The 24707-nt window shown below is 34.6% G+C and overlaps 2 protein-coding genes across 7 annotated transcripts; both read right to left on the reverse strand.

Moving 5' to 3' along the window:
• Nucleotides 1-1238: 1238 nt before the first annotated feature.
• Nucleotides 1239-23263, reverse strand: LOC147411120 (acetylornithine aminotransferase, mitochondrial-like). 3 transcript variants are annotated; one of them, XM_086444616.1, is made up of 5 exons: nucleotides 10218-10733; nucleotides 9927-10169; nucleotides 6656-7090; nucleotides 4680-5218; nucleotides 1239-1812 (listed from the first exon to the last, which is right to left on the reverse strand). In XM_086444616.1, the coding sequence occupies exons 1-5, from the start codon at nucleotides 10353-10355 to the stop codon at nucleotides 1767-1769; spliced, it is 1401 nt and encodes a 466-aa protein (XP_086300742.1). In that variant the 5' UTR covers nucleotides 10356-10733; the 3' UTR covers nucleotides 1239-1766. The 3 variants fall into 3 exon arrangements, with proteins under 3 accessions (XP_086300742.1, XP_086300738.1, XP_086300735.1); XM_086444612.1 differs by lacking the exons at nucleotides 9927-10169; nucleotides 10218-10733 and adding an exon at nucleotides 22660-23263; XM_086444609.1 differs by having other exon boundaries at nucleotides 9927-10731.
• Nucleotides 14268-18839, reverse strand: LOC147411121 (beta-galactosidase 15-like). Of its 4 annotated transcripts, none has more exons than XM_086444714.1 (8): nucleotides 18484-18839; nucleotides 18268-18356; nucleotides 18073-18178; nucleotides 17884-17986; nucleotides 17623-17778; nucleotides 16650-16813; nucleotides 14746-14844; nucleotides 14268-14624 (listed from the first exon to the last, which is right to left on the reverse strand). In XM_086444714.1, exons 1-4 carry the CDS (start codon nucleotides 18514-18516, stop codon nucleotides 17978-17980), a joined length of 237 nt encoding a protein of 78 aa, XP_086300840.1. In that variant the 5' UTR covers nucleotides 18517-18839; the 3' UTR covers nucleotides 14268-14624; nucleotides 14746-14844; nucleotides 16650-16813; nucleotides 17623-17778; nucleotides 17884-17977. The 4 variants fall into 4 exon arrangements, with proteins under 4 accessions (XP_086300840.1, XP_086300830.1, XP_086300820.1 ...); XM_086444704.1 differs by having other exon boundaries at nucleotides 14271-14624; nucleotides 17623-17772; XM_086444694.1 differs by having other exon boundaries at nucleotides 14271-14624; nucleotides 17623-17772; nucleotides 17870-17986.
• Nucleotides 23264-24707: the final 1444 nt, after the last annotated feature.

Raw genomic sequence — 24707 nt, forward strand, 5'->3', positions numbered from 1 at the left:
TGTAGGGTATTAAAATGAGTTTGGGGCAAGTTATGTATATGCAGTACTAATGTTAATATTGACATGTTTGAGGCAATGTGGTTTCTTTCCAAAATGGAAAATTAGTAAGTGGAAGTTAGTATCATGTAATAAATGTTTAAGGTAAATTGTAGGTAATTAAAGAATTTTTGGAGTTCTATTATAATCCTGATTTAAAGAGAATAGTATTGTATGACTTATATGAAAATGCTTTGTCTATAATTTTTTTTTTTTTTAAAGTAATATGTAACTATTTATCCTTTTTTATTTAACTTCAAACAATGTTTTAAAAAGAAAAATAATTTTTTTATACGTTTACGTAATAATCAAGCAAACGTAAAATTTTCCATTTGACACAACCAAGCACTCTAATCATAAAATTATGTAAATTTCAGTAATTCTAAACACAAAATTTTGTGTTTGCGACAGTTTACGTTGCAAACAAGCAGGGAACATGTTCCTAGGGAACTTCGGTAATGAGGGGGCTTTTTAGTGACTACCTCCAGTTAGAATTGTTAATAGAGGAGTTAAATACTTCTATTGGGAAAGTTGTTGAGAGGGATATAGGGAAGGGTGTTGTAGGTAGTAGCAGGGGACAAGGTTTCGATTTTCTCAAATGGCTATGTGAAGAGATGGCTTCTCTTCTTATATCAATTCTTTTATGCATAGAATTTTTTCCTAAAAAATGAAATGTACCTTATATCAGTAACGACTCTCAGCACATCAACCAGTGAGAATATTATTTGAAAATTGCATATATTGAATAAGTTTGCAAAATAGTGATTTGGGTAAAAAAAGAATTGTGTCCGTCATGCCCGAGTAGTGAGTTACTTTTTTCTGGTTATCGATAATTGTTTGGGCCATTGTTAGCCTTTGTAACATTTCTCAGCATCTTCTCCTTGCCAATGTGACATAGCAGAAGAAGATATTTGCATCCCATTTGATGAATGGTGATTTCAACTTTACAACTATAAATGCCAGAGTGTCAAACTAAATCTCTTTCACTAAAAAAATAAAAATAAAAATAAAAAGATTTAGGGGTATATGGGGTAAGTTACCAAAGGATTCAAGCTTGTTACCCCTTGTAATGGTATGAGGGGGGGCCTCAAAAACATCATTTCATCACCAAAAAAATAAAAACCATGATTTCTTTTTTAATTTCAAATTCAAGTAAACTGATATTTTATTTATGTAAAACCAACAAGAACAATCAAATCACATCCAAACAAACATGCTTCTCTAACTTAAAAGAATAAATACAAAGTGTACACTAACGCTATGTTTGGATTGACAGAAGTGGAGAGAAGAGAAGAGAAACTCAATTAAGTTGGGACACAACATAAATAAATTATTTTGAATACAAATGATATTTCTCAAGCCAAAGAGATCTCAACTAAGAGTTGACAACACTACACTTGTTACTAATCACTCCAGCATTTCCCGTAAGGATTTCAATTGCACTCAGCCTATTCATTGACGGGCTAAACTTGGCGGAGAAATCCTTTGAGTCCAGCAACTCATCAACAATGTTGCTCAAGTCCTTGTTTGTAAGAAGTACAGTGTTGGACTGGAAAAGACCCATATTCTGCTTTAGGTTCACATAGTAGTTGCAATCAAATGATAGAGAGGTCTGAGGATCCATCTGTACTGTGGTGTCTGAAGGATTAGTGCATTGTGTTCTTAAGAGAGCAGCACATGTTGAATTTAGAGAAGGATCAGCGTCTCCTATCCCCGTGAAGTTGTAAAGCCTATTGGTGATGAAATTGCAGTGTCCAATCCCATTTGTATGTGCACCTAAACAAAAAAAAACAAAAAAAACTATTTTCTTAAAATTTCATTGAAAAGTACTGTTTGCAATCATAGTTTTATAAGTATATTTAATTATGATAGGAGTATAGCCCTAGATTATAGAATGAAAAGTATTGTTTGCAAACATAGTTCTAAGGTCGGATTTCGTTAAATCTATATTGATCTAACGTCTGGAAACATTTGTATGGATGTTGGTCTAAGACTTTGCCTATTGATCCCTTCCATATATATATGGGTTGGGTTCTGTAGACACATAATGCTACTCATAAAGCTATAACGTTTTTGTCTTATATAGTTAAAAAGGTTCGGAATGGGCTGATTTTTTGTGAGGGTGATCTCTGAGGTGAGGGGGTCATCCTTGCAAAAAATCATTTCATTCCAAAACTTTTAACCCCATCAAAAGTGATTTACAAAAATTGGACAGTCTATAAAATTTTTCAACTTGTAAACATAGGGTTGGAAGTTTCATAATGGGCTGATTTTAGAAGTTTCATGATGGGGTTAGAAGTTTTGGAATGGAATGATTTTTTGCAAGGATGATCCCCTCATCACAGAGACCATCCTCACAAAAAATCAGTCCATTCGGAACCTTTTTAACCATATAAGACAAAAACATTGTGGCTTTATGTGTCTACGGAACCTGACTCTATATATATATGGGTCCCGTTCGCCACTCTAAGCTTTACCAAATGTGTTTTGTCCTACATGGGTTAGAAGTTTTGGAATAGGCTGATTTTTGGTGAGGATAGAGATCATTCTCACCAAAAATCAGCCCATTCCAAAACTTCTAACCCCATAAAAAATGGTTTACAAAAAATGGACGGTCCACAATTTTGCAACTTGTAAACATGGGGCTAGAAATTTCAGAATGGGCTGATTTTTGGTGAGGAGGATCTTCTAATCATAGAGATCATCCTCACCAAAAATCAGCCCATTCCAAAACTACTAACCCATGTAAGACAAAACACGTTTGGTAAAGCGTAGGGTTAAAGTGTAAGGTGTTGAACATTTCCCTATATATATATATATGGATTAGATCTGTGTACACACATATGTACTCATATATCTACAACGTGATTTGTCCTATGTGGGCTAAAAGTGTCTAGAGATCATCCTCACCAAAAATCAGTTAGTTCTTAAACTTTTAACCCCATATTATGAGTTAAAGAATCGTGGACTGTCCATTTTTTTAAATCACTTTTGACAAGGTTTAAAATTTTGGATTGAGCTGATTTTTGGTGAAAGTTTAAAATTTCGGATTGAGCTGATTTTTGGTGAGGATGATCTCCTCATCATTGAGATCATCCTCACCAAAAATCAGCTCAATCCAAAACTTTTAGCCACTAGGACAAAACACGTTGTAGATATATGAGTAGATATGTGTGTACACGGAACCCGACCCTACATAGATATATACGATTTTCTAAAGAAAAGAATAATGTTTTTTTGAACCCCCCCCCCTCACTCTAACATACTCCCCTGACGTGGCATGTGACAGAATTGTAGATTTTTTCTTGAGATACACAACCACACGTGTTTATGGGGATGTGTAGTTGTGCATCCCAAGAAAAGAAAATCTATTGTTCTAACACATACCACGTCGGGAGTGTAGAGGGGGGGGGGGGGGGAGTACGTTAGAGGGGGAATCAGAAAATTGCGATTCAACCAAAAATTGAGAGATATTTGAACTCTATAAAACTTGATAATCTGCTATCAAGTATAAAGACATCTCCAATTCTAACTCAGATCTATTCCCAAATTCAAATTCAAGTAAAAAATGATAAAAGATTTACCAATCAAAGTAAGTACTAACTAGTTTAGTTGGTAATGCCTATGGGTGATGATATAAGAGACTTGAGTTTAAATCCAGTTAGAATAGAGTTATTGAACTCAATAAAATGTTAAAAACAAAAAAAAAACCTTGAAAAAAAAAATAAATCAAAAAAGACCTCCACTCCTTTACTCAAAATTATATAATGCACAAGAGACTCAAATGTTTACCTAAATTCTCAATAGTTATATTTGAATAAAATTTTAGTGGAAAAAGTTGAAAGAAATAAATTTTTGGAATAAGAAGGAATTTTTAAGAGAGTTGCTATTGGCACCCCAACCTTTACTTATTACACACAATTAAAAATAAAGAAAACAGTGAATCTCCATTTCATTAGTTGAATATGAAGAAATTTTGATTTCAATGCATTGTTCATTTTAATTCCAATAAATGCTTTTACAGTGAATTCATCAACTTTTATAATCTACAAATTCATGAAAAACAACGAATTCACTTGAAAATCATGTTTTGGGAATTAAAATAATCAATATACCAAAACCTGAATTTGGACATAAATTGCGCAGGTTTTGGGAAAAATCTCATAAAGAAAATAAGTAAATGACTGGGAATAAGTAATAGTTGTGGTGCCGATAGAAACTCACTCTTTTTTTCTTTTTCTTTTTTTTTTTTTTTTTGTTGCTAGATTTCTTTTTTCTTTTTTTTAATTATATGAGCATAATCAGAATTGTAAACAACTATTGAGATGGTTTGAACTTGTTGTAATGTTTATATAATAATTAGAACCAAACCATCGTAATGTTTGAATGGTGTGCTCTAATTTTTAATCGGGGTGTGACAAAAAAAAAATTAATAAATTGGATTGTAATAAACAAAAGTTGGGGTGCCAATAATAGTTCTTATTCAAAATAAAATAAATAAAAATGACCGAGACCCTACTATTTGCCGAACATTTTCTCTCCACTAAAAATATATGTAAGAATGGGAAGAACTAACACAATTAACCACAACTAAGGATCGAACTGACACACCTAACCCATACCTAAGGATCGAAACATCTTACCACTTTGAACTATTCTCGTCGAGTGCAGGCAAGCATTCTACGAGAATCTCAACTGCACGTTCTAATTCCTGCTCCGATATGATCAATGGAGGCACAAGTCGTACAACATTTCCTTTCCCCGCAGTTAGTATCAAAAGGCCCGAATTACGGCAAGCATCCACAAGTGATGATGCGGGCACGTCCAACTCAATCCCAACAATAAGCCCAAGCCCGCGTACTTCTCTCACGTGAGTGTTCCCTCCCAACTTCTGCATTAATAGATTCTTAAAGTACTGACCTTTCTGGGAAACACTGGCCAAGAACCCGGGCTTCATGATTTTATTCAACACTGAAAGGGCAGCTTTGCAAATGAGAGGCCCACCCGCAAAAGTGCTTCCATGGTCACCATACTCAATTGCAGAAGCAACTCTCTCGGTTACTAGGACAGCACCAATGGGTAGACCTCCAGCGAGAGGTTTTGCGAGAGTCATTATGTCTGGGAATACTCCATATGCCTCATGGGCCCAGAGGTCCCCGGTTCTGCCTAATCCACATTGAATCTAATAATTCAAAAACCAGAAATGGTTAATTTGTAAGTATGATAATGAAAAACAAAAAAAAAAAAAACTATTTATTATCAGAGAAACTCATGACAGATGATACAAGTCTACTGGAAATAGTTAAAAGGTTTATTCTTGGAGAATAGAAGTAGCTGATTGAATTATTCCCGTTGATTAGAAAAGTTGCCAAAGTACTTGTTTTGGGAAAGTATCCAATAGACTGCAACTATGTCATTGGGTTTCTGTTAAAGATGTGGTGCACTACCAAATATTGTCTCTATACAATACAAATTACAAAGTTTTTCCTAATCAAGCTTTAGCAAATGATAAGAGTTTATAGTCATGGTCGAAGTTCATTTCAAGAACAAAAACCAACAAAATGCACTGATTGAAGAAAAAAAACACCAAAAACAAAGATATCTCATAATCTAAGAAAGGGATTAACATTAAAAAGGTTGATTCAGTGAAAATGTCAAGAGTATTTCAACCATAATCACAAACCCATGCAAAAACTCTCACTAAAACTTCATTGAATGTTTCTTTCTTCCAACTTAGCATGCTAGTTGAAGTTGTTTAAGACTTAAATCAGAATAAAATACTAGTTTTGAATCTCGGGAATAAATCTATTGCAACCACTAGCCTAACAATGTGTCATTTCACATATATGTCAGTGTTTCACTAAACTCCGATACCTAGGAAGTGGAAAAATTCCATGGAACTTTAAGAAAAGGTCCATGGAAATGTTCTAAAAATCTCAGAACTTTAAAAAAATTGAAGACATGCCTTGACAGAAGATCTAGCTCGAGATGAGTTGGAAGGCAAAATAGGATTAATGTTGTTGAGCTGACCCCAAATAGTTGGGAATTGGGAGATGATGGTGACATATACATATTTACAGAAAATATCTCTCAACAGAGTTGCAAGGAGAAATAGGATTCATGATACTGACCACGACTAGAATGATAGATGATGACAACGAAGGAAATGTTCAAAAAATCACCGGTAGCAAACAATGATACTTAAGTAAATAATTGAACTAGTATGAAAATGATGATGATGATGATGATGATGTATTTCTCTCGAGCTCCATTGGCTCCCCTGCTACTTGGATAGGCTGAGTCAACTCAGTCTGCAAACCAAACAACCAGGACCTCAAGATAAGGACTTTGAAAAATGTACCAAAGAGATCTTGAAAGACAAAGATCAGCCCCAAGAAATGAATATTTCCATAAAAATCTATAGATAGATATCTGAACAGTTTGTCATCTTTTTTAACTGCCCAAAGAATGTCATAGATGAACAAAGCTAGGATCATAAGACTGGGCTCATTTTGAACCCATGAAACCTTCTCAAAGGAGCCAACCGAATGATGCCACATATGCACATTTGTCCTACTATCATAAAACAGGTATCCTTCAAAATAAAAGAGTTACCTACCTCATCAAAAACCAAGAGAGCTCCCGCATCATCACAAGCACTACGCAATGATTGCAAAAATTCCTTTGTGGCGCTGTGAATACCCCCCTCACCCTGGATGGGCTCCACAAAAACCGCCGCTGTTTTGCCACGTTGAATAGCTTCTTTTGCTGATTGTATATTACCAAATTCTAGGAAAGTGACTCCAGGCATAACAGGTTCAAATGCTGACCTGTAATTTTCTTTGCTTGTCAAAGCTAGAGCTCCCATTGTCCTCCCATGGAAGCTATTTGTAAAAGAAATAAACTCTATGGCTGGCTGTTTCTCGTCAGGATGCAAAAATCTTTGCAATTTCCTCGCAAATTTAATAGCTGCTTCATTTGCTTCCGTTCCAGAATTTGTGAAGAAGACACGATCGGCAAACGAGCTCTCCACAAGACGTTTTGCAAGCTCAACCTGCAATATTGTATTTTCCTTTTAACCTCCATGAAACAGATAAATGATGTTAGCAAGTTAAAATCACCTATGGAGCAATGAGAATGTCAAATAGAACCCAACTTTCACTTACACCGGAAGAGCATTTATTAATGTCATGTACAAACACACACAAAAATAAATTGTTAAACAGTTAGTAATCCACCTGTCGACTAACTTTTGTAGATGGCACATTTTTGGATCCCACACCTCGTAGTATGAATGGCTACATGTTAGCTTAGTTAAACCACCAAAAATTCCACATAGACATGTATTTTCTTTTTAACCACCATGAAATAGAAAAATGATGTTAACAAGTTAAAATCAACTATGGAGCAATGAGAATGTCAAATAGAACCCAACTTTCTCTTACACGGGAAGAGCATTTATTAATGTCATGTACAAACACAAACAAAAATAAATTGTTAAACAATTAGTAATCCACCTGTCGACTAGCTTTTGTAGATGGCACATTTTTGGATCCCACACCTCGTAGTATGAATGGCTACATGTCAACTTAGTTAAACCACCAAGAATTCCACATAGACACATGTGATGAGCTAACAATGCCCAATCATGTCTACACACCACCACACATAATGATTTGTACTCTATTGATCCCACGGCAAACCACGAAGAATGTTATGCATGTTGATTTCTCATATGATGAACTCTACCACCTCAGTGGCTCACCAAGCGGGCCCTATTGGTGCAAGGAACAAGACATGGTGATGGGTGTGGCAATGGTGGTAGTGGCTGTGTTGTCGTGTAATGGTGGTTGTGGTCACGGCGGTAGTGTTGGTTGGAAGTCGAGGTATTTTGGTTGTGGTGGTGGCCTCATGAAGGGCATGAGAAGAAGTTGGGTGGGTGGTGGTGAACATGGTGGTGATGGTGGCTGACAAGCAGAGATGGTAGTGGAAATAGAACGTAGAATGACTAGAATTTTCAAAGCTTTACGAAACATGATGAAATTGTGTACCGAAAAGGGAAAAGGCAACACCCAAATTGCTCAATGGGGAAATGACGAAAGATCATCTTAAAGGTCTTTCCATGGGTCAATCAAGATCAAAGATTCAAGAGAATTGGTGAAGATTTTTCTTCTCCAATTTCTTGAGACCCTTTCCAAGTGAGGTACACTTCTAATGATATCCTCTGGGCCTTTTTAAGGACAAAGAACTACAATAACTTGCCTACACGGTGGAGAGGCATCTTTCGTTTCTGGTGAAAATGCAACAGATAAAGGATTCATAGAGTGGTTCCACTGCATTGTCTGGCATAAAAATAAAAACAAATAAAAAAGAAGAAGAAGATGGTTTGTCAACCTATAACCTTGGGTCCTCTCTTTTCAGCCTTTTCTTTCCCTTTACTTTCAGTCCTTATTAAGTACCAGAGGGGGAAGTCTCAAACTCTTTCATCAATCTTTTCAAATAACCTTAAGCAAACATATGGAATTGAACATTCCAAATGATATCCTTGGAGAGTTAACAAGTCTGACAAACCACGGTTTAATCATCTTTCTTTCTTTTATTTTCGATTTTTTTCTTTTTCTTTTTCTTTTTCTTTTTTATTTTTTTGTGAGTAGACATTGGCGCTACTATTTGGGAGACCTTTTTTCAGTAAAACTATTTTCTCTCCTAGTACCAAAAGAAAAGAAAAATAGAAAAGACGTCACTGCTTTGAATAAAGAGATGGGGCATGTTAAGAAGTTTGAATAAAGAAACAGTTTAAGAGATTGAAACATTGAAGAGTCTAAATGTCAGTATAATTGCAGAAGAAAAGTATGTCAAATTTTACTGCACTCGATGCGTGAAGGGTTACTATTTTCATGATCAAAGATCTAGGTGATGCTTCCATTAAACTACTATAACAATTGGTTGAGAAAATTTCCAGCTAGTTATATACAAGATATAGACAGTTGATTTGTATTCCAAGAATGAGGATGTTAGTAAGTTTAAGACTAAAATTATAAATATTATTCTAGTGCAACTTAGTCACTGTAATTAGGGGTGACTATTTGATTATTTGATATCCCTCGCTCCAATGCACCCACATACGCAAACCAAGAAATGTGAAAAAAATAATTCAAGTACACACAAAGGAAACCCATACAATGGGAGGGGGGGAAATCACAAACATAATGTTAGGTATCAAATTTTATTAGTTAGTAGTTCGATAATATTTAAGCATTAGGGCATTAGGCTATATAGAACTAAAGTTAGTTGCTTAATTTTAAGGATTAAGATTGATTCGATTCACATTGAGATGAATTTGAATTTTGAATCATGTTTTCAATCTCATTTTCCTGTCTCATTCGCAAATGAAACCCAGATAACTCAGACGAGAAATCATGTTATCTCAAGCGAAACAAGGTCTTTCTTACAGATCCATTCGCAGGAAGAAGAGCATGAAAAGGGCTTAGCTTGGACTTCCTGTCTTGTCTTGTTCGTGAACAATACTGGCTCTCGGGCATTTTTCGAAACCACGTTTTGAATTAGGGTTAGTTAGGTTTAGATTTTCTTTATAAATGTTTATTATATTTTTCATTTAGACGTCATGAATGAAAAATCCAATCCACCTCAAATCATCATATTTAATTCTTATTTTGATATCTAATTCATCAAGTTAGGAATTAAATTTGTAACAAATAACTAATTAAAGCCCATGAACCAACAAATTACGAAAAAAATACAAATAAACAAACAAAATAAATAAATAAAACCCAATGAAACACTAAAAAAACAAAAAACAAAAAAGCAACAAATTAAAACAAATACAAAGAAACAAAAACAAAACAATGGAACTTTGAAAAAAACTTCACCTGAGGGATCGAGTAGAAGAGATTGCTGATATGAGTGAGAGTGTTCGCCTCCTCTGTGACAGCCTTCACCCAGTCTGGATCACCATAGCCGAGAGCATTAACCGCTATACCAGAGGTCATATCCAAATACTCTCGCCCTTCAATATCATACAATTTACAGCCTTTGCCACTCGAAACAACAATTGGAGTTCTAGCATATGTTCCAACTATATCACTAGCCTCCATCGCTATAACCTCTTTACTCTCCTCAAACCCTAATTTCCCCAAATTCGCAGAAACCGGTGCTTGCACCTCCAAATTAAGACACGAAGAAATTCTCCCAACACCATTAACTCGAACAAAAGATCTTCCTTTCTTTAGGTTAAACAAACAAGGACGATCAATTGCAGGAGAAATTGAATGGTTGATTAATAAACTAAGAGAACTCATGTTCAAGAACTCTCCTTGATCTCACAGAAAAGCTTGATTTCTAGTTGAACTGGTCAGATAGATACAACTGGAAGAGATTGAGATGTCTTAAATAGACTAAAAAAACGCGACTAAGGAATCAAATTCAAGAACAAGTTCTGTATATTATTGAGGAAAGAAGGAGATTCGATGCCAAAGAAAAGTTAGCGAGATCAATGGAGGAGAATTCGTGGACAGCATGCAAATCTCGATTCCAAAAATAACAGCGGAGATTCAGAGGAAGGAAGATCTGATGGCTTCGGTATTTAAAAATTTTCAAAAATGACAGCGGAGACCTATTAGTAAGGAAACTCATTGATTCGAATGCAGCGCTATTAGTAAGGAAAATATTTCTGTTATAGGTTTGTTGTACGCGATATTTGCGAGATATCATGCAAGATAGTGTGATATTTGCGTCACACGTTATTTCCTTATCGTCTAACAACGAGATCAAGATGACTCGTCCGAGTAATGTTTATCTCGAACAAGATTTAAAATCATGATTATTACAAGAAAATGTCAAAAGCATGGTTTTAAAACTCCTTTCTCGTTTGTTAAGATGACTGAGTCGTCTCGAACAAGATTTTCGACACATTTTAGATGTCTCGTTCAACAATGAGAAAAATAAACATGGGTTTGAAATCTCATCCGATACATTGACTTATCTATCCATCCTGTTGGTGGACGATATCGAAATATATCGGATGAGTCATCTCAGTCTCGAAATAAATTTAAAACCATGGTTAAAACATGAATTAGTTTTAATTTTAATTTTACAATGACCCATTCATGGATTTTTCCAATTCTCTTAGAATCATTTTTCTAAGAAATATTGAGGAAAAAATCGTGTTATTTGAGAATAATACTTTCTCAAGAAAATGCACAATCAAATGCACCAGTGAATTACATTTTTTTTATAGAAAATCTTTTTTCGGGAATTTGATTTGAGATTTTTAAAAAATCTAGTTTTGAAAAAAATCACCAATTCCGATCTCGTTGGAAATAGGGTGTTTGATTTTCGGGGATAGAAAATGATTTTTTTACCATCTTCAAACTATTTATTAAATTGTGGATTTCATTTTTCCACCTACACCTCGTAACAAAATGAATGTGGAAAAATGAAATCCACCTAATTTTCTACCATCAAATCAAAATCTTAATCTTATGTCTTCTTCTTCTCCCCCACCACCACCATAATAGCAATCATATTTATCCTTTCCGTCACTGGCCACCACTCTTATCCTCCTTTCTCTCTCTCATCTTCATCTTCTTCTTCCTCGGATTTTTTTCCCTCCATGATTTATCAGATGAAATAAACCAATGCGTTTTGATATTCAAACCCTACCCATTTTCCACCCTCATTTTTTCATTGATTTCAAAGTTCATGTAAATCGCTTTCAATGCAATCAAACATAGCCAAACTGCATATAGATGTTCAATTTCAAGGGGAATAGTGTCTTATAAGTAAAAGTTGGCGTGCCAATTGAAGCTCTCTTTATTATCAATATATATATAAATGAAGAAAAGAATAATGATTTTCTATCTCCCCACTCAAACATACTCCCCCTCTACTCTCCAAACGTGACATATGATAGAATTGTAGATTTTCCTTGAGATACACAACCACATGTGTTTACGGGGATGTGTAGTTATGCATTCCAAGGAAAGAAAATCTATCATTTTGACACATGCCACGTTGTGAGTGTAGAGGGGGGAGTACAATAGAGGGAGAATCAGAAAATCACAACCTAACAAAAAATTGAGAGATATTTGAACACTATAAAACTTGATCATCTACTGTCAAGTATAAAGACATCTCCAGTTCTAACTCAGATCTATTCCCAAAATCAAATTCAAGTAAAAAATGATAAAAGACTTACCGATCAAAGTAGGTACTAGCTAGTTTAATTGGTAAAGTCTTCGTGTGATGATACAAGAGACTTGGATTTAAATCCAGTAAGTACAAAGTTATTGAACTCAATAAAAACAAACTTACTAATAAAAAGCTTAGTAAGACACTCAAATGTTTACCTAAATTCTAAATAGTTATATTTGAATAAAAGGTTTATTCTTCAAGCATACAAAAAGCTGATTGAATTATTCTCGTTGATTAGAAAAGAAGCCAAAGTACTTGTTTTGGGAAAGTGTCCAATAGACTGCAACTATGCCATTGGGCTTATGTTAAAGATGTGGTGCACTACCAAATACTGTCCCCATACAACGCAAATTACAAAGTTTTTCCTAATCAAACTTAAGCAAATGACAAGAGTTCGTCGGTATGGTCGAAGTTCATTTCAAAAACAAAAACCAACAAAATGTACTAATCGAAGAAAAAAAACACCAAAAACAAAGAAATCTCAAAATCTAAGAAAGGGATTAACATTAAGAAGGTTGATTCAGTGAAAATGTCAAGAGTATTTCAACCATAATCACAAACCCATGCAAAAACTCTCACTAAAGCTTCATTGAATGTTTCCTTCTTCCAACCAAGCATGCTAGTTGAAGTTGTTCGAGACTTGAATCAAAATAAAATATTAGTTTTGAAGTTCAAGAATAAATGGAAGTTCATTTGCAACAACTAGCCTAACAATGTGTCATTTCACGTATATGTCAATGTTTGACTAAACTCCGATACCTAGGAAGAGGAAAAATTCCAAGGAACTTTAAAAAAAGGTCCATGGAAATGTTCTAAAAATCTTAGAACTTTAAAAAAACTGAAGACACATGCCTTGACAGAAGATCTAGCTCTAGATAGAGTTGGAAGGCAACATAGGATTAACGTTGTTAAGCTAACCCCAAATAGTTGGGACTTGGGAGATGATGGTGACATATACATATTTACAGAATATATCTCTCAACAGAGTTGCAAGGAGAAATAGGATTTTTATGTTGCTGACCACAACTAGATGAGGGATAGAATGATAGATGATGACAACGATGGAAATATTCAAAAAATCACAGGTAGCAAACAATGATACATAAGTAAATAATTGAACAAGTATGAAAATGACGATGATGATGTATTTTCCTAGAGCTCCATGGGCTCCCCTGCTACTTAAATAGGTTGAGTCAACTCAGTCTGTAAACTAGACAATCAGGACCTCAAAATAAAGACTTTCAAAAATGTACCAAAAAGGTCTTGAAAGACAAAGATCAGTCCCAAGAAATGAATATTTCCATAAAAATCTATAGATAGAAATCTGAACAGTTTGTCATCTTTTCTAACTATCCAAAGAATGTCATAGATGACCAAAGCTAGAATCATAAGACTCGGATCATTTTGAACCCATGAAACCTTCTCAAAGGAGCCAACCAAATGATGGCACATTTGTCCTACTATCATAAAGTAGGTATCCATCAAAATTAAAGAGTTGCCTACCTCATCAAAAACCAAGAGGGCACCCGCATCATCACAAGCACTACGCAATTATTGCAAAAATTCTTTTGTGGCGCTGTGAACACCCCTCACCCTGGATGGGCTCCACAAAAACTGCCATTGTTTTGTCACGTTGAATAGTTACTTTTGCTGATTGTATATTACTACAACAAATATGGAAATTAGGAACGGTTTATAACCGTTCCTAAACCAGTATGAAACAGTTGATGAACCGTCTTTAATCGAGGCGTCGCTAATGATTTTAAACGGCTAATTTCTAGATCTCAAAATTTGGAACGGCTAAAAAGGATTTCTTAACTCAGATTTTAGAACGGCTTAAAACCGTTCCAAATCTGCATTCATATAAAAAATAAAAAAGCCTTCTGAAATCGATTTATAATCTGATGTCTTAAGTCTGAGACTTTAGACATCGGTTACAAACCGATATCTACAGTGGTCATAAACCGATATCTAAAGTTTTTTTAAAAAAAAAAAATAAATTTTAATTTTTTGGTCAAATTAGTTTTCATTTCTACCGTAATCAATATAACGGTTATGTCAAAAAAAAAAAATAGGGCACAAAACAATAGAGAAGTAAATTCTTTTTAACTACATTAATGACACCATCACACTCAGCATTCACCAAGACCTCAATCATAATTCCTGCTGCATGACCTGTGGGCTCCTCTGACGCTCTCCATTGTTTTGATTCAGCTTTATTGAGTGAAAGCAATCAAATAGTATACTGATACATACTCGACCGATTTGGTCACGTAAACAAGACGAGCCATCTTGGTAAATAGATCATGTGCAGGCCAATCTTCTACTCTGAGAGGGCATATTCACCCATTGAATCAATCAGAATCCACAAATATCTACAACATGATGCACGTAATTCAGATCGATTAGAAACATGGACAATAACACATAGCTTTGCAGTTTCAAGTCCTAACGACAACAGGCCTCACAACAAACTAAAGATGAACAAAAATTAACCTCCAAATCTGGCAATTGGTCATAAGTTCTCTTCTCTTTCATGTCGAATAGAATGAGTCCAGTGATTTTCTGAACCCCAAGTATCATAGCAATTAGATTCTGCATCAACATAAGCAAGGAGTGGCACCATTAAGAGAAGACAGCTACAAATTTATAAGAAAGTCGTACAAGGGCAACCCATCTAATACTGTAAATATTTACTACGTGCATGGTTTAAAGTTTCATACTCTTGGTCAATAATACAGTCTCAGTTTATATAATAACTGAGACAATTCCTCAAAATCAGATTTTAAACCTTGTATCCCAACTCGAATATCTAGGCTGAAATATTATGAGGTGGTACAAGACTATAAATCACATTGTTCAAGATTAGAAGGTGATCGTCAGATTATTTTTTTCTCTCATCAGGTTGAAATCCGTGCTGCTAAATGCCTCCACCTGTGGTAGAACCTGTACAAGACCTCAATCGACTCTCCTAACATGACAAATTTGGAAACCGTAGATCTGTATGTCTCAAGATACATATTTGTATGGGGAAGTGCAGTTTAGTATCCCAAGACATACAAATCTATGATTTTCATGTCACGTCAGGAGAGTCAATTGAATGTGCCACATGAGATGGTCAGATTATCACGATACTTATTTTTTTTAAGAGTCCGGAGCATTATTTAAGTTTACTAGTTTAGTACACCTAGTCAATTTAAAATTCATTTGAGTCTAGTCTACTAAAGAGTTTTGATCCATAGAATCAAGCCACGTACCTTAACTATTTCATACATTGACAACTAGGCTTAGAATAGTTAGGTGAGGCATCTAAGAAACTTAATCATCTATTAGTTGTCGAATTATGCCATGTCTTCTTGTCTTTAATTCAATTAACCTACGTGGAATGCAAGTGGTATGGTCAAAGTTAAGAGACGTGATCCATCGGATCATCTTTGATTTAAGGAAGAAAATTTCAAATGTCCAACAGGATTCCACAATTTATTTATTTATTTATTTATTTTTCGGTTGTTGGCGCCTTGTAGGTGCAATAAGTCATATAAAGAAGTGTGCGCCAACCAAAAATAAGCCCATATTTAATGGTCTACAAATTACTAATATCTAAGTTTTATAAGAATTAGTCGAAGATTGCAAAGGACAAGTAATATCTCTCGCTATAGAATCATCTTCAACTATGAAATGCCTCTAGTTATAGGCCCATTACTTGCAAGCAATCAACTAGAGAATCTCTGGCCCTAACCTCATTCCTTAACTATAATGAGGCATTTTTTTTCCCTCATATTTTGGTTACTGGGGCAAATGAATATGGACACAGACTCATTCATCCTTTCTCTGTTTACTCTCATATTAGTCACAACCCTTGCATATATCTCCTTAATTATGTCAAATGTGTCCATTCAGCACTCCGTTCTTTCCTAATACCCACTAAATTAGCTCCGATGATTTTGGTATTTGAAATATAATTGGTCTCTGTTTTATAGAACCCAAGACGTTGAATAGATGATTCAGATGGATTGCAAGAAAGTAGCACCTGCAATTGTCAAGTGTCTCATTGCATTTAAATCTCTATACCTCTGCTTAGTTATGATCTGAAATAATATTTGAGTTGGTATTATTACTCTAACAACTAGTAGTGATTTGTTTGTGGTCTTCCCAAGTGAGAAAATTCACCTAATTTTGATTGAGCTTGTTGTCTAAACATTTTGCGATGTGTGGTCTCTATCACTTAAGAGACTCTTTGGCATTTATTTCCTAGTTTCAACTATCATGAAGAAGCATTTGTAGTCTTTAATCAAACAAGGTACCAATGCAGATCCACAAATTTGAAATGCACCCATATCAATACAACGTTACATATGCCATAAAACATACAATACAGGTGGGAATTGAAAAACCGTTACCTGACCAGCAAGAGCTAAAGCATCAGTAAGTAAAGAAACAGCCAACCAAACTTGCAAGCAAATTGGATGACCAGCCATAGATAAAGGACCCTGCTATGCAGCCACAGACGCTGCTAATGTCATAGTTATAAGAACAGCCACAGTGCTGCCTATTTGAAGACCACCTACAAAAATGGATTCATATTTCAAATACCATATGCTGATAAAGCACAGAGATCTCTGAACTACATAAAATTAATTTTGTATAATTCTCACGATTTAGCTTTAAATGCTTCTGAAGTGATCTACCAATGTAAAAGAGACTTCTTACAAGTTGGGTGTCTTTTCCTATGTTGGATTCAAGTTCACCTTCATCAAAACTAGGTATCTTCCTAAAAATATAAGAGTTACCCCTTACATCGATAATCAAACCGAATAAAAGTAGCTTTTTCTTTAAAAAAAAACTACCATAAGTTCCTGCAATTAAAGTCCAAACAACCACACACTACAACAAAACTGAAATCCGGCTTTCCTATGCTTCATTCCTCAAAGATGTCACAAACATCAAACAATTCACACCATATTTGATTCTACAAATAATTAATTTCCATAAATAGCCAAAAATTCAACATATAAAAAACGAAAATTTACTCAGATGATATAATTCACTATAATAACATTATTCGACAAACAGAAGATCTATTATTCTCAAATAAGATGGATATAATATAAACAAAAATTGAAAAATCTATAAGAATTAAAAAAATCTCATCTTCATTTGGTTTGGTTTGGTTCGAGTAGTTTTTTTAAGCACATTCAAATTTCAGTTGAATGGATTTTGGAGTGATACCACTACTCAATGATGAGAAGTCCGCACAAAATCAGAAGAACACAATGCGCACGTTATCTCACCAGTAGATTGAAGAATACAATGATTAAAGGGTTGATGGAAGATAAATCGATGATCTATTTGTGTTCGGCAAGAGGTTCTTACCTTTGGAAGTCAACGGAGATCGATCGGACCTCGAACAGACCAAACAGGTACAGTATGTTGGTTGCCTTGGAAGGAGATGGTGAAATCCTCAGTCTTGTTTGCATTGCCAATAAAACAGCTACGAGTTTCATTTGTAGAGTACATCGTCGCCTAATGGTAATAATAAAATCAATTATTATATGTTAAAATTTTGTACTTCAAATATATATGCTACAAAAAAAAAAAATCAAAATTAATCAATACTCACAGTTACTGAATTACCAAACTCTGGTTGAAATATCGCCGTAGGTGAGCGCCTTCTCCATTGATTTCAGAAGGAGATGAAGTTGCTTAAGATGTCCCCATTTTGGTTGATTTAAGTAGCCTATATGATTCATTATTGGCTAATTAAGTATATAATTTACAAAATAATTTATTATTTCATTTTATATATATAAATTTTGGTGAAACCATGTAATAATTTTGGAAAGTGCCTCCAAACTGAAAGAAACAAGCAACGGCAAATACAAGATCTTCAGCAGTTCTGTGTGGATCTTTACCACCCCAATTCTTATACCTAAACAAAACAAAAAACACATTTTAAAATACCAATTTATTTATGATAATAAAATAAGTAAAAGTAAATCAAAATAATAATAAACTCACCAGCCAGTCCAATTCTCAGTCCACTTCTTTGGACTATTTGGATTATTAGGCTCAAAACCATCACAATACCATCCATTGCAAGTGTTGATCTGTTTAGAAATATTAACATAATTTATATAACCTCTATGAGTAAATATAAATATAATTAATTGTGAAAATATGCAAAGAAATGGTAATTAGTGATTATTTAGACTAAATTAATAATAAAATAAGTACCATTGGCTGAGGGGCATCTTCCTGTTGGCACATAATCCATGGGACACCGATGGATATTTTTATGCACGAGTCCCTCCATCTTAATTGTTTTTAAGACAAATGAGCATAAACACAAGTGGAGGGACGACAGCTGACAATGATCATGAGCAACCAGCCACACATGTTAGTTATTCCATACCCGGCACAAGGCCATGTGATGCCTCTCATGAAACTCTCACGTTGCTTCGCTGATAGAGGGTTCAAGATCACATTTGTGAACACTAACTGCATCCATGCTAGAGTCATCATGGCAGCTTCACCAGTGAAGAAAAACGAGGTTGGAAAGATATGTCTAGTTTCCATTCCAGATGGGCTTACACCAGAAGAACAGAGTGATTCCTTGAAGAAATTTGACACCATCCCTAAAACCATGCCGGCCCAATTAGAGAAACTTATTAGGAAGATCATCGAATCTAGTAGAAGTGAGAAGATTGCATGTGTCATCGCCTACACAACCGTAGGATGGGCAACCCCGAATTGCATTTTCCAAATAAAAATAACATTGTCCAAATTTGATGGACTTATATCCTCATGATTGTGTATACAAGGTAAGCATCATCTTTATGCAAATAACATTGTTACTAGTGGTAATAGCATGACATGCATTGAGATTACTTTAGAGGCTTCTAACAATGAAGTAATGACACTCATTCCATACCCACAGCACCTCACCCAATTTTCAAGCCTCAATACATTGGGATCTAGACAGTCTTAAGGTTTTCAAATTAGTTTCAAGCTTTCAAGGCAACAGCCTAACATATTGAATCAGCAATCTGAAAATTTTCATTATATATATATATATATTAATTTATTTATTTATTTATCTACTTGCAAACTAAAATATGGGATTTTATATTCGAACACTTACCTCACTTTTGAGAGCAGCAGTGGCAGTGCCTCGTTCATCTGGGTCAATTGAAAGAAGAGTTTCGACCAAAGGTAGTGAAGAAGGTGGGAAATCTGTAAAATTTTCCGCTAAACAACGCTTGTACGGTTGCTGCGGCTTAAAAATAGTTGCATTCGGCAGCTTTGACTTTTTCAAATATTCCTCTGATGGGGACCCACATAACTTAAAAATCTTGTGCAGCTGTTCCACCTACACATGACGATTCTATTGTGTTAGAAGACCCGATAATGATAACTTTAAGATTCCAAACCGATAAAAGCGGACTTCTCTAGTTCATGTCAACAACTAGTTGAAATTGAGCTCCAAAACAGAAGTCCAGAATCTAGATCCCTACATTAGTTAAAAACCTGTATATAAAGTGTTTTAACAGGGCATATCTTGTTGAGTGTATACTTTCCTCCACTTTCGGGTTTGTCATACCCCAGTTAAGCCCCGTGATCCTCTTATATTCATAGTTCCCCTCTCCAATAGATATTGCACAAATTTTTCTCCTAATCCTCAGCCACTTGAACAGTGACCTACTTTGGAAAAGTCAACGAAGTCTTGACAACTTCTTCCTGTTATAATTTAATTGAGTGGCTGCAATTTCCTATTCAATCAATTTTATTTTATGCAACATCAAACAATGTATTCTTATTTTTATTTGGACAATGTCATTTGCATAAAGATGATGCTTACCTTGTATACACAATCATGAGGATATAAGTCCATCAAATTTGGATCAATGCATTCTTTCAAGCTTGACATGCTCATTGAATCGGGGGAGTTTTTAAGTGTGGCTAACATCTGAAAGTATGCCAACAATAAAAAAGGCAATTAGATGATCTGCCAATTGTATATTGTGAGAATATGTGGTGTAAGGATTAAGAATTGACACATCCATAACAATAGAAAACACATAATCGGCATCATATTGAACACCCATACAGTATTCCAAATGTTTAGTGTAGGCAACTAAAATAACATGATTATGATTGGAAGGATTGCTTCAAAAGTTTGAAACATGATACCACCCTCTTCAAAGTGCAATACTTGTCCATGCGATCCCAACTACCCAATGAATAAATAAATAAAATAAACTAGAAAGAACTATGAGATCAAAAGACAATGATAAAGAGAGAATTTTTAGTTGAGTAACACTCAAATAGAATTTTCAGATTACAGGTTTATGATATCAAATAAAATTTTCAGATACAGCTGAATCCAAACCGATAAGAATTCGTTGACAGCCCTAAGATATATAAATATTATAATTCTGATTGGGTTAGATCTCCTTCTAATTGGAGACCAATTTCTGTTATTTTACCTCTATTGGTGGTTATTTGATCACTTAGAGAAGTAAGAAGCAAACTGATCCATAATATTGATCAACTAAAAAAGATTTAGGCTAAGAGAGGAATATATGAATCAATCAACATAACTGATCAATCTGAAACACCTAAATATAGCCAATTACAATATAGGCAACAGGGAAAAGAGGGAATCAATAAAGAATCTGATCACCTCGGCAAAGTTGCCTTTATTTTTTTTTTCAAAGATCAAATCAAATTTATGATACCTACCACTTTCATTTAAATTCAACCAAAAAAAAAAAAAAAAACACCAATACAATTTATTCTCCTATCAAAGTAACTATGACAAAAAACCTCACTTCGATTTTTTTTGTTTAAAAAAAAAAAAATCCATAGCTCATGACAAGTATTCATCATTTAGGGCATCATTTTGTACACTAGAAATCGTAGATCTGACTTTTTTATTATTTGAAGCAAATGAAAACTACATAAATATTTTTTACATATCAGAAAAGAAAATAAAAAGTGTGAAAGAAGAGTAAACATTTTTTATAAGAACAAGCAGCAAAATGAGGGGATAGGAGTTGTTGTTAACCTCTTGACATTTAAAAATGATTTATGTCTTCTAGGATAATAACTAAAAAATCCCACAAACATTAACATGAATAGGCAGAACTAGTACATTTAAACCACATTGTTTCTAGTACAAAAGAAAATCAAAAACATCAAAATAAAGTCAAGAGATCTAAGATTGAATCCAATGTAAATCAGAACTGTGAGATAATAGAACTAACAAAACAGTGTTTAATCACATCTAAAAACCTAAATCTTCAATCCAAATCCCTAATACAATCTATATAAAGAAAAGAGGGATTAGAGAGAGTACCTAGCCTGAGAGATCGATTGAACGAGCGACTGAGCAAGAGAGAGATGAGATCGAGGGAGAACGACTGAGATCAAGCGAGCGACTGAGCGAGAGAGACGACCGAGTGAGCGACTGAGCGAGAGAGAGATGAGATCGAGGGAGAGCGGCTGAGATTGAGAGAGAGAGAGAGAGACGATCGAGCAAGCAACTGAGCGAGAGAGAGATGAGATCGTGAGAGACGATCAAGTGAGAGAGCGACTGAGATCAGAGAAACGATCGAGTGAGAGAGAGACGACTGAGAGAGTTCAACCGGACTTTCATTCCATCTAAAGAATCGGATATGGGTCATATAAAACGATTTTTTAAAATAAAACGGTTTAATACCGTTTTTTAATAAAAACGGCTTAATGCCGTTTTAACGTTATGTTCCAATTTTGCAATTTTTTGGTAGTGATATTCTAGGTAAGTGACTCCAGGCATAACAGATTCAAATGGTGACCTGTAATTTTCTTTACTTGTCAAAGCTAGAGCTCCCATTGTCCTCCCATGGAAGCTATTTTTAAAAGAAATAAACTCAGTGGCTGGCTGTTTCTTGTCAGGATGCAAAAATCTTTGAAATTTCCTCGCACATTTAATAACTACTTCATCTGATTCTATTCCAGAATTTGTGAAGAAAACACGATCGGCAAACGAGCTCTCCACAAGACATTTTGCAAGCTCAACCTACAATATTGTATTTCTTTTTAGCCGCCATGAAACAGAAAAATGATCTTAACAAGTTAAAATCACCCATGGAGCAATGATAATGTCAAATAAAACCCAACTTTCCATAACTAGAAGGAAGAAGAGCATGAAAAGAGCTTAACTTGGACTTCCTGTCTTGTCTTGTTTGTGAATAATACCGGTCTCTCGGGCATTTTTCGAAACCATGTTCTGAATTAGGGTTAGTTAGATTTAGATTTTCTTTATAAATGTTTATTATAAAACCCAATGAAACACTAAAAAAAACCAACAAATTAAAACAAACACAAAGAATCAAAAACAAAACAATGGAACTTTGAAAAAAACTTCACCTGAGGGATCGAGTAGAAGAGATTGCTGAGATTAGTGAGAGTGTTCGCCTGCTCTGTGACAGCCTTCACCCAGTCTGGATCACCATGGCCGAGAGCATTAACCGCTATACCAGAGGTCATATCCAAATACTCTCGCCCTTCAATATCATACAATTTACATCCTTTGCCACTCGAGAGAACAATTGGAGTTCTAGCATAAGTTCCAACTATAACACTAACCTCCATCGCTATAACCTCTTTACTCTCCTCAAACCCTAATTTCCCCAAATTCGCAGAAACCGGTGCTTGCACCTCCAAATTAAGACAGGAATAAATTCTCACAACACCAATAATTCGAACAAAAGATCTTACTTTCTTTAGGTTAAACAAACAAGGACGATCGATTGCAGGAGAAATTGAATGGTTGCGTAATAAACTAAGAGAACTCATGTTCAAGAACTCTCCTTAATCTCACAGAATAGCTTGATTTCTAGTTTAACTGGTCAGATTGATACAACAGGAAGAGATTGAGATGGCTTAAATAGATTAAAAAAACGCGACTATAAGGAATCAAATTCAAGAACAAATTCGGAGAAAGGAAGATCTAATGGTTTCGATATTCATAAAGGAAAATGAAAGCGGAGACCTAAGACCCGGGCTTTCAACGGATACTTATCGGTTCGAATGCAGCTCTATTCGAATCCAAATCCGATTTTTTTTTAATATTCGAATTCGAATTCGACGGATAATCCCAAAACACCTTTCGAATTCGAATCCGATTATCCTATCGGATATCGGATAATATCCGATTCGTCCGACAAAACTTTAAAAAAAAATCATAGATGAAAATCCCCATCTTTTAACTGTAGCATAAAACCCTCTTGATGTTCATCCCCTCAAATCCAATCTTCCAACCTTCCATTTTCAATCATCATTGAAAAAAGATCCATCAGTAGGGATTTACTCAAGAAGGAGAAGCCAATAATGTGTAAAAAATCAATAGATCGAGAGGAGAAACTCGAACTTGATGAAGCAAAAAACAGATGAAGACGAAGATGGTGTTGATGAAAAAAATCTTCTTGAAGGAGAGACCAATCTACTAGACCACTAGATCTTTATAATATTCTAATCTTATTTAATAAATATTATTATATATCTTTATATTACATCGTATCAAATATTATCTAATCGAATGTATCAATATCTTAATTCGAATCTGAAATTACTATCCGAATTCGAATTTGATATCCAAAATTTTCGGATAATATCCGATTTTTTCAAATCGAATCCGGATTCGGATTTGAATTTTGAATATCCATTGACAACCCTACCTAACTCACCTTTTCAAGGTTTCTCTAAGATTTTCTAGAAAATATTTTCTAAACAAAATCAATTTCAGCAAGTATGGATAATTCAATTTATGTTAGATTACAATTTACAACTATCATGGTTTCAAAACTTGTCCGAGACTGAGATGTATCGCCTGAATCATCTCGGTATCAGGCATGGACAAGAAGGCCAGACAAGTCAATTTTTCAGACGGGATATTAAACTCCAAGTTCATTTTTCATTTTTTAGAACGAGACATCTCAAACATATTAGAAAAACTCGTCCGAGACTACTCAGTATCTAGCATGGACGAGACAAGACGTCTAATTGAGATTTAAAACCATAGTTGTACGTCTCATCTCGTTCATTAACGAGATCGAGATGACTCGTTTGAGTCATCTCATATCGATCGAGTCATCTCGATTATCAATGAGACATAGGATTTTGCCCTTAAAAAATTCTAAAAATATAAGGTTCATGGTTGCAATATTTACTATCATTTCTATATTTATTAAAATAAATATTTATATTTTTTTTATTCAGTTGTAAATTGGATGGAGAAATGCTGCTAGATCACAAAATCACATTTTGTGTAGAACACACACATTTATTTATTTAAGTTCTTAAAAAACACTATATTTATTTTTATGAGAATAATCACAATTGGTTTACATGGACAGTTTAAAAAATGGGACAAATTCTATGAATATGGGAAAAACAATTTCCCGAAAAGGCTATTT

The sequence above is a fragment of the Akebia trifoliata genome, chromosome 1 (assembly GCF_017979445.1).
Source record: "Akebia trifoliata isolate Shusen 1 chromosome 1, ASM1797944v1, whole genome shotgun sequence".
NCBI lineage: Eukaryota > Viridiplantae > Streptophyta > Magnoliopsida > Ranunculales > Lardizabalaceae > Akebia > Akebia trifoliata.